The 16,683-nt window shown below is 41.3% G+C and overlaps 1 protein-coding gene across 2 annotated transcripts in view; it reads left to right on the plus strand.

Moving 5' to 3' along the window:
* AKT1 (AKT serine/threonine kinase 1) overlaps window positions 1–14,036 on the plus strand; it is a 77,636-nt gene extending 63,600 nt beyond the window's left edge. For both annotated transcript variants that reach the window (XM_085061212.1, XM_085061213.1), the window contains exons 11-14: window positions 368–582; window positions 7,323–7,410; window positions 12,002–12,104; window positions 12,692–14,036. In XM_085061212.1, the coding sequence (XP_084917338.1) occupies window positions 368–582; window positions 7,323–7,410; window positions 12,002–12,104; window positions 12,692–12,771 (486 nt within the window). In that variant the 3' untranslated portion in view covers window positions 12,772–14,036. The remainder of the gene's footprint in view (window positions 1–367; window positions 583–7,322; window positions 7,411–12,001; window positions 12,105–12,691) is intronic.
* Window positions 14,037–16,683: the final 2,647 nt, after the last annotated feature.

Genomic DNA, 16,683 nt, shown 5'->3' on the forward strand with positions numbered 1-16,683 from the left:
TCCCTTTTGGAACAGTTTGTGATGAATAAGTGAGAGTTTAATAGCTGGCTCTGTAATGTGAGAACAGTTCTTGGCCTTTGGACTCTCAAAGGTTGTGCTTATCATGACCATAATGCAAGGGAGGGTGGGAGAAGGAAGACAAGGAGGCTGCTATAACAAACCTGCTGCCTCCTTTTTCCCCTCTGCTCACCTAGGATGGTGAGCATTGTTGCCAGGTCTTTTCACGTGGTTCTTCTGCAAACACTCTGCTGATAGACCTGGCTGTGTTGGGAAAGATGGACTTGCTGGGGTAAATTTTGCTTCCTAAGTTGTGTGTTCATGCCTGGTTTGAAAGTATCTCCTAAAGCCTTTTCCTTACATTCTGCAGGTTCTGGAGGATAATGACTACGGCCGTGCAGTGGACTGGTGGGGTTTAGGAGTTGTGATGTATGAAATGATGTGTGGTCGACTGCCTTTCTACAATCAGGACCATGAAAAGCTTTTTGAACTCATCCTTATGGAGGAAATCAGATTTCCACGCACATTGTCACCTGAAGCAAAATCTCTCTTGTCAGGTTTGCTGAAGAAAGATCCTAAGCAAAGGTGAGGCTGTTGCTTAATAGTCGCACTTTTTTAAAGGTATTTGGGACAAAATTGTAATTTAATTTTTAATCCATTCAAAATGATTATCCAACAAAATGCAGAAAGTGGATCTACTCATTTATTTTTAACTTTTTGTGTGAGCTGAGAGCGTAAATAGTGACATGAAGCAGCTTTGGTGCTGAACTTCAGAGTGTGATGGCTGCCATTAAAGCAAAACTATAGCCTGGGAAAGAGCAAATTAACCCTGCCTTTGGCCATCCAGTGGCTGCTGTGGGTTACAAGATCTCTTCACTGAATGCATTTAACTACTGAGTTATAAGATCTCTTCACTGAATGCATTTAACTACTGAGTTATAAGATCTCTTCACTGAATGCATTTAACTACTGAGTTATAAGATCTCTTCACTGAATGCATTTAACTACTGAGTTATAAGATCTCTTCACTGAATGCTTTTAACCAGTTGAGAATGCTGTCCGTTTCCTGAATTTTTGTCTAAATCTACCAGTGGTTTAGCATCCTGCTTTGGGCAGTAGGTGGTGGTGTTTGTACCGTGTTTGTGGTGGAGTTTAAACCATGCTCAGCTGACTTTTCCTATTTCCTCTTCTGTTTTGTTTTTCTTTTATTGCTGTATTATTTAAAAAATAATCCTCAATTTAAAAACAGGAAAAAAAAACCAAACCAAAACAAAAAAACTCCCGAAGCCCTTAATGGCCAACAAACAGAAAATAGAACAAGATCCAGAAAGGATGTTGACCTTCACACAAAGATAAACATCAGTTTAAAAACCTGCCATCTTGTCAACCCAGACATTTTTAAAACAAATAATATTGTGACTCTGCCCCTGATCTCCTGTCCTGAACCTTCCACTGTTAATGGGCCCCAAATAGGAAACCTTTCATGTGAGGTGCAAGCAGAGAATTCCGGTTTACTTTCTGATGTTTGTTTAGTCTCCATGCATGTGTGTGCACATAGCAGGAAAATGGGGTTTGCCAATACCTGGATACTTGTAGCAGTGATTTCTGTCATCACTGTAGGCTATTTCCATCATTGTTTTTGATGGAAAATCCTGTTGGGAGGTCTCATAATGCAAATCCACAGTTTATAGTACTGGAGGATTCATCTTGGTGGCAACGTGGGGAGCAGGACATGGCTGCAGCCAGGAACATGGCCAGCCCTGTACAAGGTGGCAACAGCTGCACTCCCTCCTGAACCCGGCGCCTGCTAGGGGACCTCCAGGAGAAGGCTGTGTAATTGATGAGCAGCCCCCAGGCTCTGTGCTCTGCGAGCCTGGCTGCAGCCCCTGCCAACAGCGTTCCTGTCCAGGAAAGCGCTGGGTTAAATGCAATTGTGACCCTTCTGTAGCTTGTTCAGGTGGGGCCTTTCAATCACTGGGAACACAAGCAGCATCTGCTGCAGTTTGTTCTTAAAGGAGCATCTCTGATGAACCAAAATGCAATTTGTTTACAAACAAAGAACACCCACTCAGTTCTAATTATGAGATCTTCCCAATGCCAGTAATTACTCCACAATGTGCTCACTTTATACAAACAGCCACTTCTTCACGTGTATCTTCTGCAGGCTTGGAAGCAGTGCTGCTCAGGTCTGGTGGACAGATGATTTTCATGCTGCTGATAGAAATAACTATTGACTAGACAAGCCTGCACACGTGCCTTATTGTAATTATGCCTAATTACATTGGTGGTTCCCAAGCTTTTTGGATCATGGACTGTTGTTAAATACTGGTATCTCTCCAATCACCGTTCACACAACTTTTTAACGGAAGTTGTGGTTCGGCAAATCCCCTGCACTTTGTGACATTTCAGGCAGCATGGAGAACTGATCTGGAAGCACTAGAGGTAGAAGTCCTGCATTCTGCCCTTGTAATGTTATGGGTTTTCTTCTGGGTGGTCTGGGTGCTGGGGTGGGCGCCTGGCATACTTGGTAGTTGAGTCACAGTGAGCTCATGGAGCCATATGGACAAAAACCAGCCAGAGAGCTACTGAAATACATTCATTAAAAAGTTAAATAATGTGTGATAGTCTGGTGCTTCGGAGAGCCACTGGGTAATTCAGCAGAAATCCCCTCTTCCATAAAGCCCAGTGGTGGACAGAAGGTGTCATTTTAATGTTTGTGGCAGAAAGCATCAGAATTGGCAGCATAACTGTGGATGAACTTCCGAGTGAGATAGAGGAGGTGGCCAAAGTAATGAGAAAAAGGAAACTGGGAGATGTTGTCACTTCCCTTAAAATCACCAAAAAACCAACCGACCCAACAATAAAGGTTGATACAAAGTACAGTGCCAAGGATAGTTTAAGTTAAATATCAAGGAGCTAGGGAAGTGTGGTTTGTGTTGGTGAATTAAATCTTAAAAATGACCTGTAGTACCTGAGCTGGATATACAGAAGCAGTGTTAGCACTCTGTGTTCAGTAATACCAGTTCAGTCTCAAACTCCCAGGCATATGGAGAAAATGTGAAGAACAATAAACTGCATTCTGCTTTTAATCATGACTGTTTTCTAAATTTGGTCATACAAAATCCATTTTGTAAGAGAAAAGGAATTTTGAAGTTTCTTTTGGGATTGATAGAAGTTTATTAATCTTGTAATGTGAGCCCTAATTTTCCTAAGAAGGAAAAAATCTATTCTGTAAATATTTCCTGTTAATGTGACCTGAAATTCCCCTTCACCACTTTGTGATGTGGATCAAATGAAAGGAGGTAATTGGAGTGTTTTTTCCCACATAAACCAACAAAGTTTTTACCTTTTATTGTTCTTCCTCTCGCTGTGGAGACTGCCCCGTGTGAGAGTGGGCAATGATCAGAGCACTCTATGTAAGCGGGCAGAGCTTAGATGGGTGGGTGGGTTTGTAATCAGTGTCATGCAAGATCTGAATCTTGGTAGGTTGTTAACATGGTTAATGGTTTAATCTGTTTCACCAGGTGCTTTGAGACAGACTGAGATTTAGCTGTTGTGTATGATCATAATTTTAGTCTAAATCAGTTGTGTCGACAGCAATTTAGACAAACAGTTTACAAACAGAGACCTAAACTGAAGCTGAGAAAAACACAAGAGGCAAATTTAAAGAATTTCTTCTCCTAGCTTTCTGGAAACCACTACTTTAGAGACTTCCTAAGCTTCACCAACCTCAAACATGACCCCTTTCAATTACCAATGCTGGGAAGTGGGAGCTTTTTCAGTGCTTTTTGGATCTACCATGTTTGTGTCACATGGATGTGGTTAATGAAGAAGTAGGGGAGTAAAGCTCAGCAAAGATCTGGGAGTTAGCTGCATTAGGCTTTCCAAAAGTTTTAATCTTTGAGCAGGAAAGCCCCCAAAGACTCAGTGTACAGGGCTTTAGGAAGAATGTGGCCTTTTCCTTTCAAATCTGGAGCCATCAAATCATGCTGTTCTCAAAGCCAGACAGAGCTTCTCTGTGCTGATAGTGCCAGTCACAGGAAACTTGTGTGGATGCAGTTCCCAAATCCTTCACTGTGGCTGTTAGAAGCCTCTGAAGGTAAGGGCCATAGTAAAATAAGTTACTAGTTTCCATCTTGACTGTATCAGAGAAGGATAAATGTGCATTTGTGTGATTGGAGCTGGTGAACACCAGCAGCTTTTGCTGAGCTGTTGTTCTTGAGCCTGGTGGGTATATTTGTGCTGCTGTAGAAGCAGGTTTGGGGGCAGGGGTGACTCAGAAATCATGTGAAGACAGGGCTGGAAAACTAGAAGTGTGCAGGTTTCCTTTTAAAGAGCTGAGAATGGACCTTGGAGCTGAGCACTGTTTTCTTCTACATGGGCAAGTAGAGATACATTATTTTTCATGTGATCCACTAATTGCAATCTTCCTGTGTGTTTATATACTACATTTATATACATGTATTAGAGAAATACAATAGTCGATTTTAAAAATAATTTCTACATGATATATCTGTGGAATGATGGCTGATTGCCCCTTGATTTGTGAAGCACAGACATTTGTCATTAAATGGTTAAAGGGACTTGAAAGCAATATGCAGCTTCATAATAATTTAAAATATGAAAATAATTTCAGTTTAATATTGATGTTGCATTTTATTAATAATTTTCACCTTTGGATTTAACTAAAATAAAATGTCTCTCAAGTGTAGATAGAAGTTGAATGAATAACCAGAATTGTTTGATGGGTACTTTTGAAGGAAATCAGTTTGGACAGAAGTTTAGGTTTTGAGGGGTATTTTCTTCTGTTTTTCTTTAAATTGCTTTTTGGCCTCTACACTTTCTGCTATATTTCTTTGCATAATGTAAATTTCTGTAGCTTTTGCTTTTCAAGTCCTATATATATGCTATTTTTGGTTCTGTCTGAAAACTTGAACATGCAGAATTTACTTTATTATACAGGAATTTCTTCAAAGCTCTTATTTCTGCTGTATTTTTCTTTATTTATTGCATATCCTTATGAAAGACAAACCTGCTGCTCTTTATGGTCCTCACTGGTCTTTAACCATGATTTTTGCATTAGTTGCTAATTTAATTTTGTTCTCCTTGAAGAGGGAGTTTTCCTAATAATTCTGGAAAACAAAAGTGTCTTTTGGAATAAATCCATATCCAAAATATGAGGTTTCTATCACTTCCCCATTTGCTTTGACTGCATTTGTGTAATTTTTAAAAGGTAAGTAAAACATCTGGAGTCTTTCTTGGCATTTCCCCGAGTATATGTTTGCCCTTCATGGAACAAAGGCTCGTGTTAGATAACATACTCTGCAAAGCACTTGTACGTGGCTGCAGCCAGCCAGCCTTCCTGCCTGCTTCTGCAAAACCCCATTCAGGTGCTTCTTAGCTCAGAGTCTCTCCTGAACTCCTGTGCAGTCTGTTGACATCTGTGGATAGAGAGGATTGACTCCACCATCTTCGTCGGCCATCATCATCTGTGCTGTGGAAGCAACAAGGAGTCTGGTAGAGTCTTGGCAAAGCCACTAGACCTGGGGGGAACCAGCCGAGAAATGATTACTCACAGAGTTTGTTTCTGTTCCCAGGCTGCCCTGGAGTTTGTCTCTGTTCCAGGCTGCTCTGCAGCTGTAGAAGCTGCTGCCAGGCAGATGGCAGAGCCCTCATCCAGCTTGGTTTGGCCCCTGGGGCTCTAGGGTGGACTTAGGTTGGTCTTAGAGCTTGTCTGGGGAGGAGAGAGTCACCCAGGTACTGGAAGGCTGGGGAGCTGTTCCACTGCACATTTCCTAAAGGAATGTTAAGGAGCAAACCCCTTAGGTCGCTGTGGCACTGAATGGAAGAGGGCAAGGAAGCAAGCCCAGCCTCTGGACTGTCAGGCACCTCTGCTGCTGGGTGTCTGTGTGCCACAGCTGTGGCCTCTGTCAGTGTCCCTTCTCTGCAGATGGTGCTCAGGCATGGCTGAGGGGTTGAATGCACCAGGATCCATTCCCAGTCAGCACCATGAACAATGAAGTGCCGCAGTATTTGACTTTTCCATGCTGAACTGTCATTCAGTGCTGGTCCATTAGCATTGTGCCTTCATGCTGCATTCCAGAGCATGCAGTCTCAAGCTGTAAAAATACCACTTCAATAGGCTTTAGCCCAGCCTTCGTATTTTCTCTGATATTTTGAACCAAACCCCTCCCCTCTGTCCCCAGACAATCGTGAACTAGGTCATGGGGTTAGCACACGTGGCCCAGAGGACATCCAGGGCCAGATGCTGTGCAGAAATGGCCAGGCTTGGCTTCAGGCTCAGAGAACAGGCCTTGTCCCTGATGTCTGTAGCAGTATAACTCTCGTCTGGGTCATGTAGAGTCATTGCTTCATTCTCGTGAAATGGGGTCAATATCTCAGTTTGCCAGTGGCACCAGGCATGGGAGAACAGGCAGATCCTGGAGGTCAGCTTGGGTGAACATGGTAACACCTTCTGGACCTGAAATCCTGAGCGTCATCGTAACCTTGTTACCTGAAAGAGTCTCCTGCTGATTACCCAGTATCTGTTTTGTTCTCTCAGTGCCTGCCTTCGCTTGCAGATGTGGTTCAGTCTTTTAGAGAACATTTTAACCTCCACAGCAAAATTTAAGCATCAGTTAGCTCAAGACTGCAGCTAAACTGATTGCATCTATAAGCTGTGTGGACAGTTTTATTTTGGAATAAAAGTGCTTTATCTTGATATACCTCAAGTCAATAAAACACCCTTTGTGCTTTCCTGAAGCCAAGGAGGAGGAAAGATTTGCATATGCTGTGATATTATCACTGCAGTTGTCAACTGTTTAATGGAAATTTAAATCAGGTTGCATAAATCAGTTTGCCTTAAAAAGTCTTGTCTCTCTTTCACTTCAAAATCAAATTTGGTTTTACTGCTGACATCACTGTGCTCTAGAAAACTGTAAGGGGTAGTTGCATGTTAATGTAGAGAGAAGGATCTGTGGCTCAAACCTTCTACTTTACAGGATCTGCTGTGGTCCCCAGGACAGGACCTTTCCTAAAGGGCAGGTCTTTTGAATTGTGATTTTTTTTTTTTTTTTTTTTTTTTTTTTTTTGTCTTAGAGAAACCTTTGTTCTAATTCTGTTTGTTAGCATGTTTTAAATCTTTCAGTGGAACTGTGTTGAAGCCTAAAATAGGCCTTGCACAAAAAACCAAGCACATAGCAAATGCTAGAACTGCTCCCAAATGTATTATATAAACTCAGAATTTCTTCACTACCCTGCAATAAAAATTGTATTAGAAAAATAACTGTGCTCAAACATTTAATTACTTACTTTGCCTCCTACAGGTTAGGTGGCGGTCCTGATGATGCCAAGGAGATTATGCAGCACAAATTCTTTGCTGGCATTGTTTGGCAAGACGTGTATGAGAAAAAGGTATTTATACAACTGTTCTCCCAAGGTGAACTGTAGCTGTGGATATACCAAATGTTTCAGATTTTGTTGCTCTCTAAAAGTACACAGAAACCCTCCACAGAAAGGGTTTGTAGTTGTTTTTAGCAAGGCTAAAGCCCTTCATGTTTCTTAAAATACTGTAATCAGATTACTTCTGGATTTTTATTTTGCAAGGAGGAGTATCTCTTACTGAGATACATGGTTTTTTGGCTGAATAAATAGGATGTAATCAAAATAGCTTCCAAATTTAGAGAGTATATAAGCTTTTAAAATGGCTTTTCCTGTGAACTCTTGTTGCCATTTCTTGCTGTTGACTGACGTATCTCTTGTGAGCCCAGGAGTTACTGCTGGTTGCTGAGCATCTGAAGCCAAACTTCCTAAAAGCAGTAGTACAAGATGGGCTCTTTTTTCCCATTGCATTTTTCCTGCCTTTTCAGTCTAATGTCAGCATTCAAGACTTGTGCAGACTAGTGTAGGCTTTTACATCAGTCCAAGCCCAATACTGTTTTTTGTGTGTGGTAAAGGACTGTTATGAAGTGTCTGCACTTGATGGTGTTTCTCGTGGGTTTTCCTGGAGGCCTGCTGAGTTTGTTGGCTTTCCAGTGGGAGCCACTGAAGTTGAAGAGCCCAGCCCTTCCTGTAAGAATGTGCTTCATCAGCTGTCTATGCCTCATTGCCCCTTCCTTCTCAGATAACTATTTCACTCCTCCAAGATGCCCTGTTTTGTGCTCTAAGGGTGGTCTGCTGTTGTCCTCTCACATTGGATTCTCACCAGCCATATTTTCATAACACTCATGAAATGCAGCCATCTAAAATGTGGGTCTGCTGATTCAAGGCTCCCATATACTGGTGCCACATGATCTCACTTAATCCCAGCCTTTCCTGATTTGCCTCCTTCCCCCAGCAGTCCCTCGTCGTATCAGATCTCATTTGATCTCTAAGTACAGTTTAGTTGTCTCTCAGCTGGTGGGAGCAGGTAAGAAACTTGGCAGAAACTGAGTTCCCATATTGTAATGGGAGAATTGTCCAGTGCCTGTATACTGCTACAGAGAGGGCTCTGTTTCCTTCTCTTCTTTCACTTCCTCACAGATCTGTGTGGCTACAGGGAACTGAAAAAATCATAAAATACGTTTTTGTGCCTTGAAAGTGCAGATAAGACTTTAGACCTCAGCCCTTTCAAAGCATCCCTTGAGGGAGAGCTGTGTACAGTCATGAGGGCAGGAGGGAGTTGCCTGGAGTTTATTCAGTATAACAAGAAGTAGGTCTGAATTCCTGTTCTAAACAGGAAGTTGTCCCCATTTTCACCCAGCTGACAAGCTGAATACTTGCTTGTCAATACTGGGGTTTGCTGGTTTTATGCAGTTTAAGGTAAAAAACTGGTAATGGGGCTTAAATGTTTTGAGTGAATTATTTGTTATTTGGTGGTAGTCCAGGTTCCCTAAACAGAAGAGAAGTCACACAAGCTGAAGACAATGTATTTATCTATAGGACTGAGAAAGCCTTCATAAATTGTCCCATAATGGTACTGATCCAGATTGTTCTGAAAGCTACCATGAAATTCCAAATATTTGCATATTTTAGAGAAAACTGCGTGGTAATTGCAACTATTCCTGATCTTGGCCTATCCAAGGAGTCTAGATCCTGGCTTTGCTCATGTCCCATTAGTGTTTGCATCTGAAGTAGGCTTGCTGTGCAATGGAGAGCCCCTGTGGGTAATTGCTGCCTACATTCTGGGTGCTCCAAAGAGGCTCTTCCAGCATTTACCTGAAGTGCAGTCCCATGGATTAAAGCTGGATTTTATCAGCTGCTGAGAGGTGTTGTGTGCTAAGCCTGGTTACCCACCATCACCAGTAATGTGAATGTGTGTGTGAATATGGGCTTGGGTAATCCAGAATACTTGCTTTGTAATTAAGCTTTCTGAAAACATAGCTTTGCTTTAAATTGTAAGGAGCTTTGAATAACTGGGGTTGTCCCCAAAATTTAAAACGTTTATTAGACTCACCTGGAAGAATGCTGTCTGTCTCTGGTGCAGATAAAGGTACAATTTAATTTGCAGTATTTTGCCCACCCACAAGTAAAACATACACACAGAGATTTAAATCACATGGGTTTTTTTTCTGGTCCTTTTTCTCTCTTAAACCAGCATGAGCCTGCGGGTACCAATGCTGGTCTGCAGCCGTGGGAGGCTACAGGTGGCACCTCTCTGCCAGTTGAACTGCAGAGCTATTGCAGTGACAGATTTTCAGTAAAGCGACATATTTGCTTGTTAAAGCCAGCGTTAAAGCTTTCTGCGGCTTCCCCTCTGTTTCCAGCTTAGCGCTCAGAATTTGACAGCTAGGGGAAAAGATGTCTTGTGGGTGCATCATAATCTGTCTCAAATTGCTTTTAACAGATACTAAAATGAAAAGGAAAATTATACAGGCAGTGCTAGCCCATTCCACATGTGTGCTGGCTTGGGATTGCTGCTCCAAGCCATTCTGATGTGCTCAGTTCAGGTGTCTGCTGCAGTGCCCAAGTCCTAAATCACTCTGTGCTGTGCACAGCAAGCAGAGCAACTGGGGGCACTGTGAGTGCCAAATCCACCATTAGCTTAAAAGGACAGAGAGCTTCACATACACACATGCACAGCCTGTCAAAAACAAACCCAGGTTCATTTTGAGAAGTAAGCAGAAACTGCTACAAGGAGAGAGAGAATAGAGTTACATGAGGAAAGAAGAATCCTCATGCTCCACAAGGCTTTTGCATATAATATGTTGGTGTGATTTGATTGAGAAGTGTTATTAACATTATAATGTAAAGAATTCCCTCTTTGATAGCTTCAGGGGGACTGCAAGGCTCAGAGTGACTCCTGACTTTGCGATATCCTGTCTCCTTTTCCTTTTTCAATTCAAGACATAAAGACCACTTCTAGGGGCCTAATATTTTTTGTTAGGATAATGTGCTCAGCTCTAAGCTATTCTTGGGCACACAGAATTGTGAGTAATTAAAAAAAGATTATGAATATATACTATAATCATGCTCTCTTGTAACAAACAGCTTATATGTCCCTTAATCTTTAAAAGGTTGATTTTAAATAGTAAATGCTTCTTTGTATATGGGAACACTGCCTTGTATATGGACTACATTTCGTACAGTCCATACATAGAAAAGGAAGGTGTTTCATTGGATTGTTGTTTGTAGGACAGGACACTGTTGGGTGCTCTCAAAACAGATCAGAAAGATGATCCTGGGGATAGGGAGCTAGAAACCCATGCTTTTCTTACTTGCCAACTTGACAAACAAATGATTCTTCACATCCAAGCAAGAGGAAAAGTTGGGGGTAGGGAAGAGGTGTTTTGTATATTCAAGATCTGCTGATATTTTCCAGGTAGTGATTTCTGTCGGTGTCATTCTTGTTTGTGCAAGTGTCTCGGGGTCACTGCGTAATTCCAGTTGGAGCAATTTACTGCTGGCCTTGCTAAAGCTTTCCCTGCAGTTTGGGATTGGAAGCCACACACTTCCTCAATCACGCTCCTGAATTGCTGCCCGCTGTGGCTGTGTGCTATTAAAAGATGGCCATGTGTAACCCCGGAGGTGGGCAAGCAGGATCCCAGCGCTGTTCTGTGCTCGCTGGGAGGGCTCAGAGCACTGTTTACAACCTGGTTCTGCTGCCCCGTGCAGGGGAAGGTGAGCAAGGTCTGAATCCTGGCTGCACTGCCCTCCAGAGTTGTCTGTGTTCCAAGTGTGTACATCTGTATGCAGCCAGCTCCCCATCCTGCTTCCCAGGCGCTCCTCCTCCAGCCCCAGTCAGGCAGCTCTGCTCCATCTGGAGCTGCTCTTGCCAGAGCTTGCCTAGGTACACATGGATGATTTCCAGCCTGTCTGCCCAAGCGAGTCTCCGGAATAAACCCCAACTAGCGCAGCTCCTGGTGTAGCAAGAGGAGGATGTTCACTGCTACTGGGCTCAGGTTTTTGTAGGCACTCCAGGTTTTCCAAGTTCAGAGTTGACATCAAACTGCTTTTGGGGACCAGGAGTATTAAAGCTTAATGCTGCTGTTGCCTTGGCCTGGATACTCCCAGGCTGGTCATACCTCCAGCATGAGCTACTTGGACACAGTAACACTATAGCTGAAACTTTTTGGTGAAGTTTACAACTGTTGTGGTGATACACGAGGTTAGCTATCAGTTTAGTATCACTGATCATCCTTCTTACTCATTTTCATCCTCCTTAAGTATAAATCCGACTAGATGAAGTTGACAATTTCCATATAGTTACGTGAGGAACCAGTATATATTGTTATTTTTAAACATTAGTCAGCATATTATTACTTGAAGAAATCTTGGGAGTCTAAGTTTTTCTTTATGCAGTTAAATCCTAGGGAAAAAATTGCCTTAAATGCCCCATTAATAGGAAGTGCACACCTAAATAAATATTTTTTACTATATTTACTTCCTTCTTTGTGAACTGGTGTGTTTTAGACATTTTAGGGATGTAGAAGAAGATTCTGTAGCTTATCATTATGTCAAATTCTACTTGTTTCAAACAGCACTGCAAGAACCTGTAAATGGACACTTTTTCTTTTGCTTTTCCTAGCTTGTACCTCCGTTCAAGCCACAAGTTACATCTGAAACAGATACAAGATACTTTGATGAAGAATTTACAGCACAGATGATAACAATCACTCCTCCTGACCAAGGTGAAGTTTTTCCAAATGTTTCCCACTGTGTTCTCCAGACCACCAGAAATAATTAGCTATGATGGGTCCCTCCAGCCCATATGAAAATGCATCAGTTTAAACTTGAGGGTTTTCCATATGTACTTGACCAAGAAGTTGGTAAATTGATGTGAAACTTTCCACATTTTTCCAGTTTGCAAAATGAAAAACCTGTTTTATAAGAGTGAAATTATTTGTACTGTTGTCTCCTCCAAATCTGCACATTCCCACTGGAAATTCATGATGATAATGAGTTTTGCACATGTCCAAATCCACATGCACTGTGTATATACAAGCAGTTAATTGAGCACAGACTAGTGTCCATATTCATTCAAAATACAACATTTTTGTGATAACTGAACATGTTTGATGCTCTCAAACAGCAATTGCCAGAAATTCAGAACAATGAATAGGTATTTAAGCAATGCAGCTCCTCACAATTTTAAATGGACTTCTGAAGAACTGTTTTCTGAAATGACTTTACCATGTGTTATCTTACTGTTGATTTGCTGAAAATGAAAAAGGTAGCAAATGTTAGCTAATGTTTGTGGGTTTTTTTCCTCTTTCAGATGACAGCATGGATTGTGTAGATAATGAGAGAAGACCTCATTTTCCTCAGTTCTCCTACTCAGCCAGTGGAACCGCTTAATGTTTTGCCATTCAGAAACAAAACAGACTGCATTTTGGGGACCTTACTTCAATGGACACTAGAGAACTTTCTATATTATCGAGTTACAAACTGTGTTTGTATTACGACTTAGACGAATTTGTAGGAAGCCTCACAGATTCTGTATTTAAAACAATTCTTTGATGCATTTTTGAGAAGGAGAACAAAATCCATTCTTTAAGTATTATGTCAAGGCTTTTATGCTGAATGACCATAGGTTTTTAAGAATATACACCAAAACTGTTTACTTTAGAAATAATTAAGGTATTCAACATATCAGCAACTCTGACCAGAAAAATCCCCTTATTTTATTTATTTCATACACTTCATTATCTAAATACAGAATCTGCACTCTGAACAATTAGATTTATATAGGAAGATATAAGACTTTAGTAGCTAGTGCAATAATATAAGCAACAAAGTGAACAAACTCTGGAGGGTTAAGGTTCAAACTCATTTTGGACAGCAGTGAAGTGTCATCCAACTCCAGAATACCAACTATAGGAACAGCATTAATGGCCTCAGTGAGGTAAATCAAAAAGCAAAAGTTATTTTTGTTATAACATCTGCTACAAGACATTACATATCAAACTGAATCCGGTGGGATTGCCACGCCATACAGATGAGTATTTCTTTCTAGACAGTGCGTTTAATGATTCCATTTGCATAGAACTTAGGAATACTTCATAGGATTGGCTTCTCAGAACCTAGAAAACGCTTGATTTACCGATCTAATATGAAAGGCAACAACACAAAATCACCCACTTCCACCACTGTACAGAAGTACCACACAGGTCTAAGTGAGAAATCATCCTCATGAGCCAGACACAAGTACATTTTGGCACTGAAGTAATGACTTGTTGCCAATTTTTTTTTTTTACGGAAAGATATATGAATATATATAAACACTTAGTGAATTTTTGCATCATGCCAGATCATTTCTTCTTTCTTGAGTGTGCATTAAAGGTATCAACCAACAGTTCATGGTGCCTTCTCACTCTTGAAGATTCAGTTTAACAGTGTTTCCCATGTATAAAAAAAAACTAGGTTGAAACTTCATATGTGTTTGAATAATAATGGTGTTCAAAAAGTGAATTTTTTTGTTTGTTTTTCATTTTTAATCTTAGTGGGGCATTCCCCACACCCTATTTTTGTTGTATCATGTTTCTTTGTAATTTTCATAAAAGCAGTCTTATTCTGTCTCTGCTGCGAATAAAGTTATTCCATTGTAGGTTGCGTTCTTTAAACTGCGCTTTTTTTTGTTTTTTCTTTCTCTTGACTGTATAAAAAATGATGACATGTATTTCAGTTAAGTAGCATTTAAATTTTTTTTGGGAGTATGTTATGAAAACCCTCTCTTCCCCTCTCCATCAGAAACTGCTGTGCTTGCACAGAGAGCCCATCATCCTGACTTTTTTTTTAACAACATTCAACTCTAGTATTTTTACTTATGATATGAAAGTTTCCCTCCAAATACTTAAATAAAATTGCTTTAACAAGTTAGGTTCTTATTTCTTGTTGTAGGAGCCCTCTGAATTTGTAGAGATGCAACAACTGCTCCAGTTTCTCAAGTTTGATGTGCATATCACTGAGGGATTCAGGCTGTTCTGTTCCTCCTCAGTTGTTTCATCTCTGTGCTGATCATTATGAAGAGATAATTTTGGAAAACGCTTGTTCAGTGAAATGCACCATGCCAGAAATAGTTTTTCTTGAGGTGAGTGAGGCCTGGCCTTGTTCTGCTTCCCTCCTGGTGCCAGCAACAGCCCTGATCTGCAAAGGTATTTCTGTTCATCACCCGGGCCAGTGTGTGCTGTACAATCTCTAACACTCCTGAGGCACTAATGTTAATCACAGCTAAGAGGTGCTTACAAGGCTGGAATGTCCTTTTTCAAACAAGAATACAAACAAGAAGATATGAATATCTGAGAAAAACTGCACTGTGCTTCAGACTAAGCAACAGGAGTTGCAACTCTGATAAGGCATTAAACATCCAACATGTTTTTTGGTTCAAAGAATGAGCTGTAATTCCCAGTGCAATTTACTGCATGTTTTGTGCAAGGAGGGAAGGGGGAAAAAGAGATCTGTGTCTCTGTAGGGACTGGTGTTGGACAGCCTATCCTGTTGGCTGATCTGATCTAACTGCTCTCCTTCCTTTGCTTCCAAGTCTTCACCCGAGCCTCCAGCCAGCCCAGGGACGAAGTCCAAGGAAACTCTTCTGTAAGTCTACAAGTCGTGACAAGTTCTGAACTAACACAACTTCGTGCACCCAAATATAGGCAACACGAGTGAGCAAAGGTTACCATAATCTGCCCCAGGAAAATCTGCTCTGTCAAGTGCAGGAGCAGGCACAGATCAGGTTGTTTTGTTGAGGCTGATTATGCCTCAGAACAGTATTTTTCTGCCAGTTGTTGCTAATGGATTGTTTTAATTCTCTTACATAAAATGGAACTTAAAAAAAAAAAAAGCTGCCAAAAATCTCTGTGAATCTTAGTATTGTTAGCAGCTGAGTCCTGTGAAGGCCATACCTGAATGCTGGGTCTTCTGGACACTTGCCCTCATTTTGCCAGAGAATTGGTCAAAACACCTTATCTGCTGTCCATAATTGAATGATGATGGCTCTTACAGCTGTCTGTCTGCAAACATAAAATATGTTCTTTACATTTCAATTTAGCACAGAAAATCCTTTTGCAAAAACCTGCGACCTGAGTGTCATTCTCAGATTTTTTTACCATATATGCAGAGACTGCTTAAATCTTGCATGTTTCTTTAGCTCTTTGATTTGAAACCTCAAAATTTTCTTACAATCTCTACAGCCAGAACCTCTTCATTCTCCCTTCTGGCATTGACAAATGTCATCTTGCTCTGGTGTTGCACATTGCAGCAAAGATGATGCATTCCAGGTTCTGAACACTGGTATTATATCTGTTACAGCCCAGAAACTTGGTTGTAAATTCAGATTGGGAGAAAAATGGGGGAAAACCTTTGGCAAGAGCACATAAATCACTTGTAGTTCTCTATGTGCCTCTGAGTGCAGTCCAGAGATGAGGTTGGCTGGGCAGTGGTTGAAACAGACACACTGCTCTGAGTGCTGCTCGGGGTTAAGAGACATGGGTTGGAGCCAGGTAATTCTACAAATTCCATTTCGTATTCTCTGGTGTAACTAAAACATTCAGTACAATCCTATTAGGATATGACAGGCTGTTCTCTCTTTAAACTGGATGAAGATAACTGTGGTTTATAGCATTCCCAACTTTGCACGAACTGTGACCTCTCACTCCCCTCCCAGTGAAATAAGCTGCTTGTTCTTCATTTTCCTTTCTGCACCTTCACCCCTCCAGCAGGTGACCTCCACCTGCTCTCCAGCTCTCATACAGGCCTCGAGTGTCTCAGCTGCTGTTTGAATTCGTTCCCAGTTTTCCACCTGAGAAATTATGATAGTTTTTTGAGGTTTGAGGGCAAAAACTTGCCTCGATTGTTTGAATTGGATGGTCTTGGCTTTAACCTGTGGCGAATTTTCTTTGCTGCTCTGGATTGTGTCCATATATTGAAGTGCTTGGTACAACAGCACTGTGTTCTCATACTCCTGAGTGTTTGTGGAGCCTTTTCAGTCTTTGTCACAGAAAATACCCTCTGCTTCTGAGAGAGCACATGCCAAACCAGATTTTTATCTCCAGTAGCTGGCAGTAGGATGATGGTCTCAGATCAGAGGTCACAACCCACAGTGGGAGTGCAAACTCCGAGGAGACAGAGTTGCAGAAGAGGAGCCCACACATGGAAAGTGCCTGTGTGAGTTGTACTGACCTTCTGCCTGAGAAGCTTGGGAAATTACAATTTAGCAGGTCTGATTTATTTCACTGTATAAGAGCTTCAGAGGTAAAAACACAGAAACAGGCA

Source organism: Lichenostomus cassidix, chromosome 5 (genome assembly GCF_008360975.1).
Source record: "Lichenostomus cassidix isolate B80296 chromosome 5, HeHo_3.0, whole genome shotgun sequence".
Classification (NCBI taxonomy): domain Eukaryota; kingdom Metazoa; phylum Chordata; class Aves; order Passeriformes; family Meliphagidae; genus Lichenostomus; species Lichenostomus cassidix.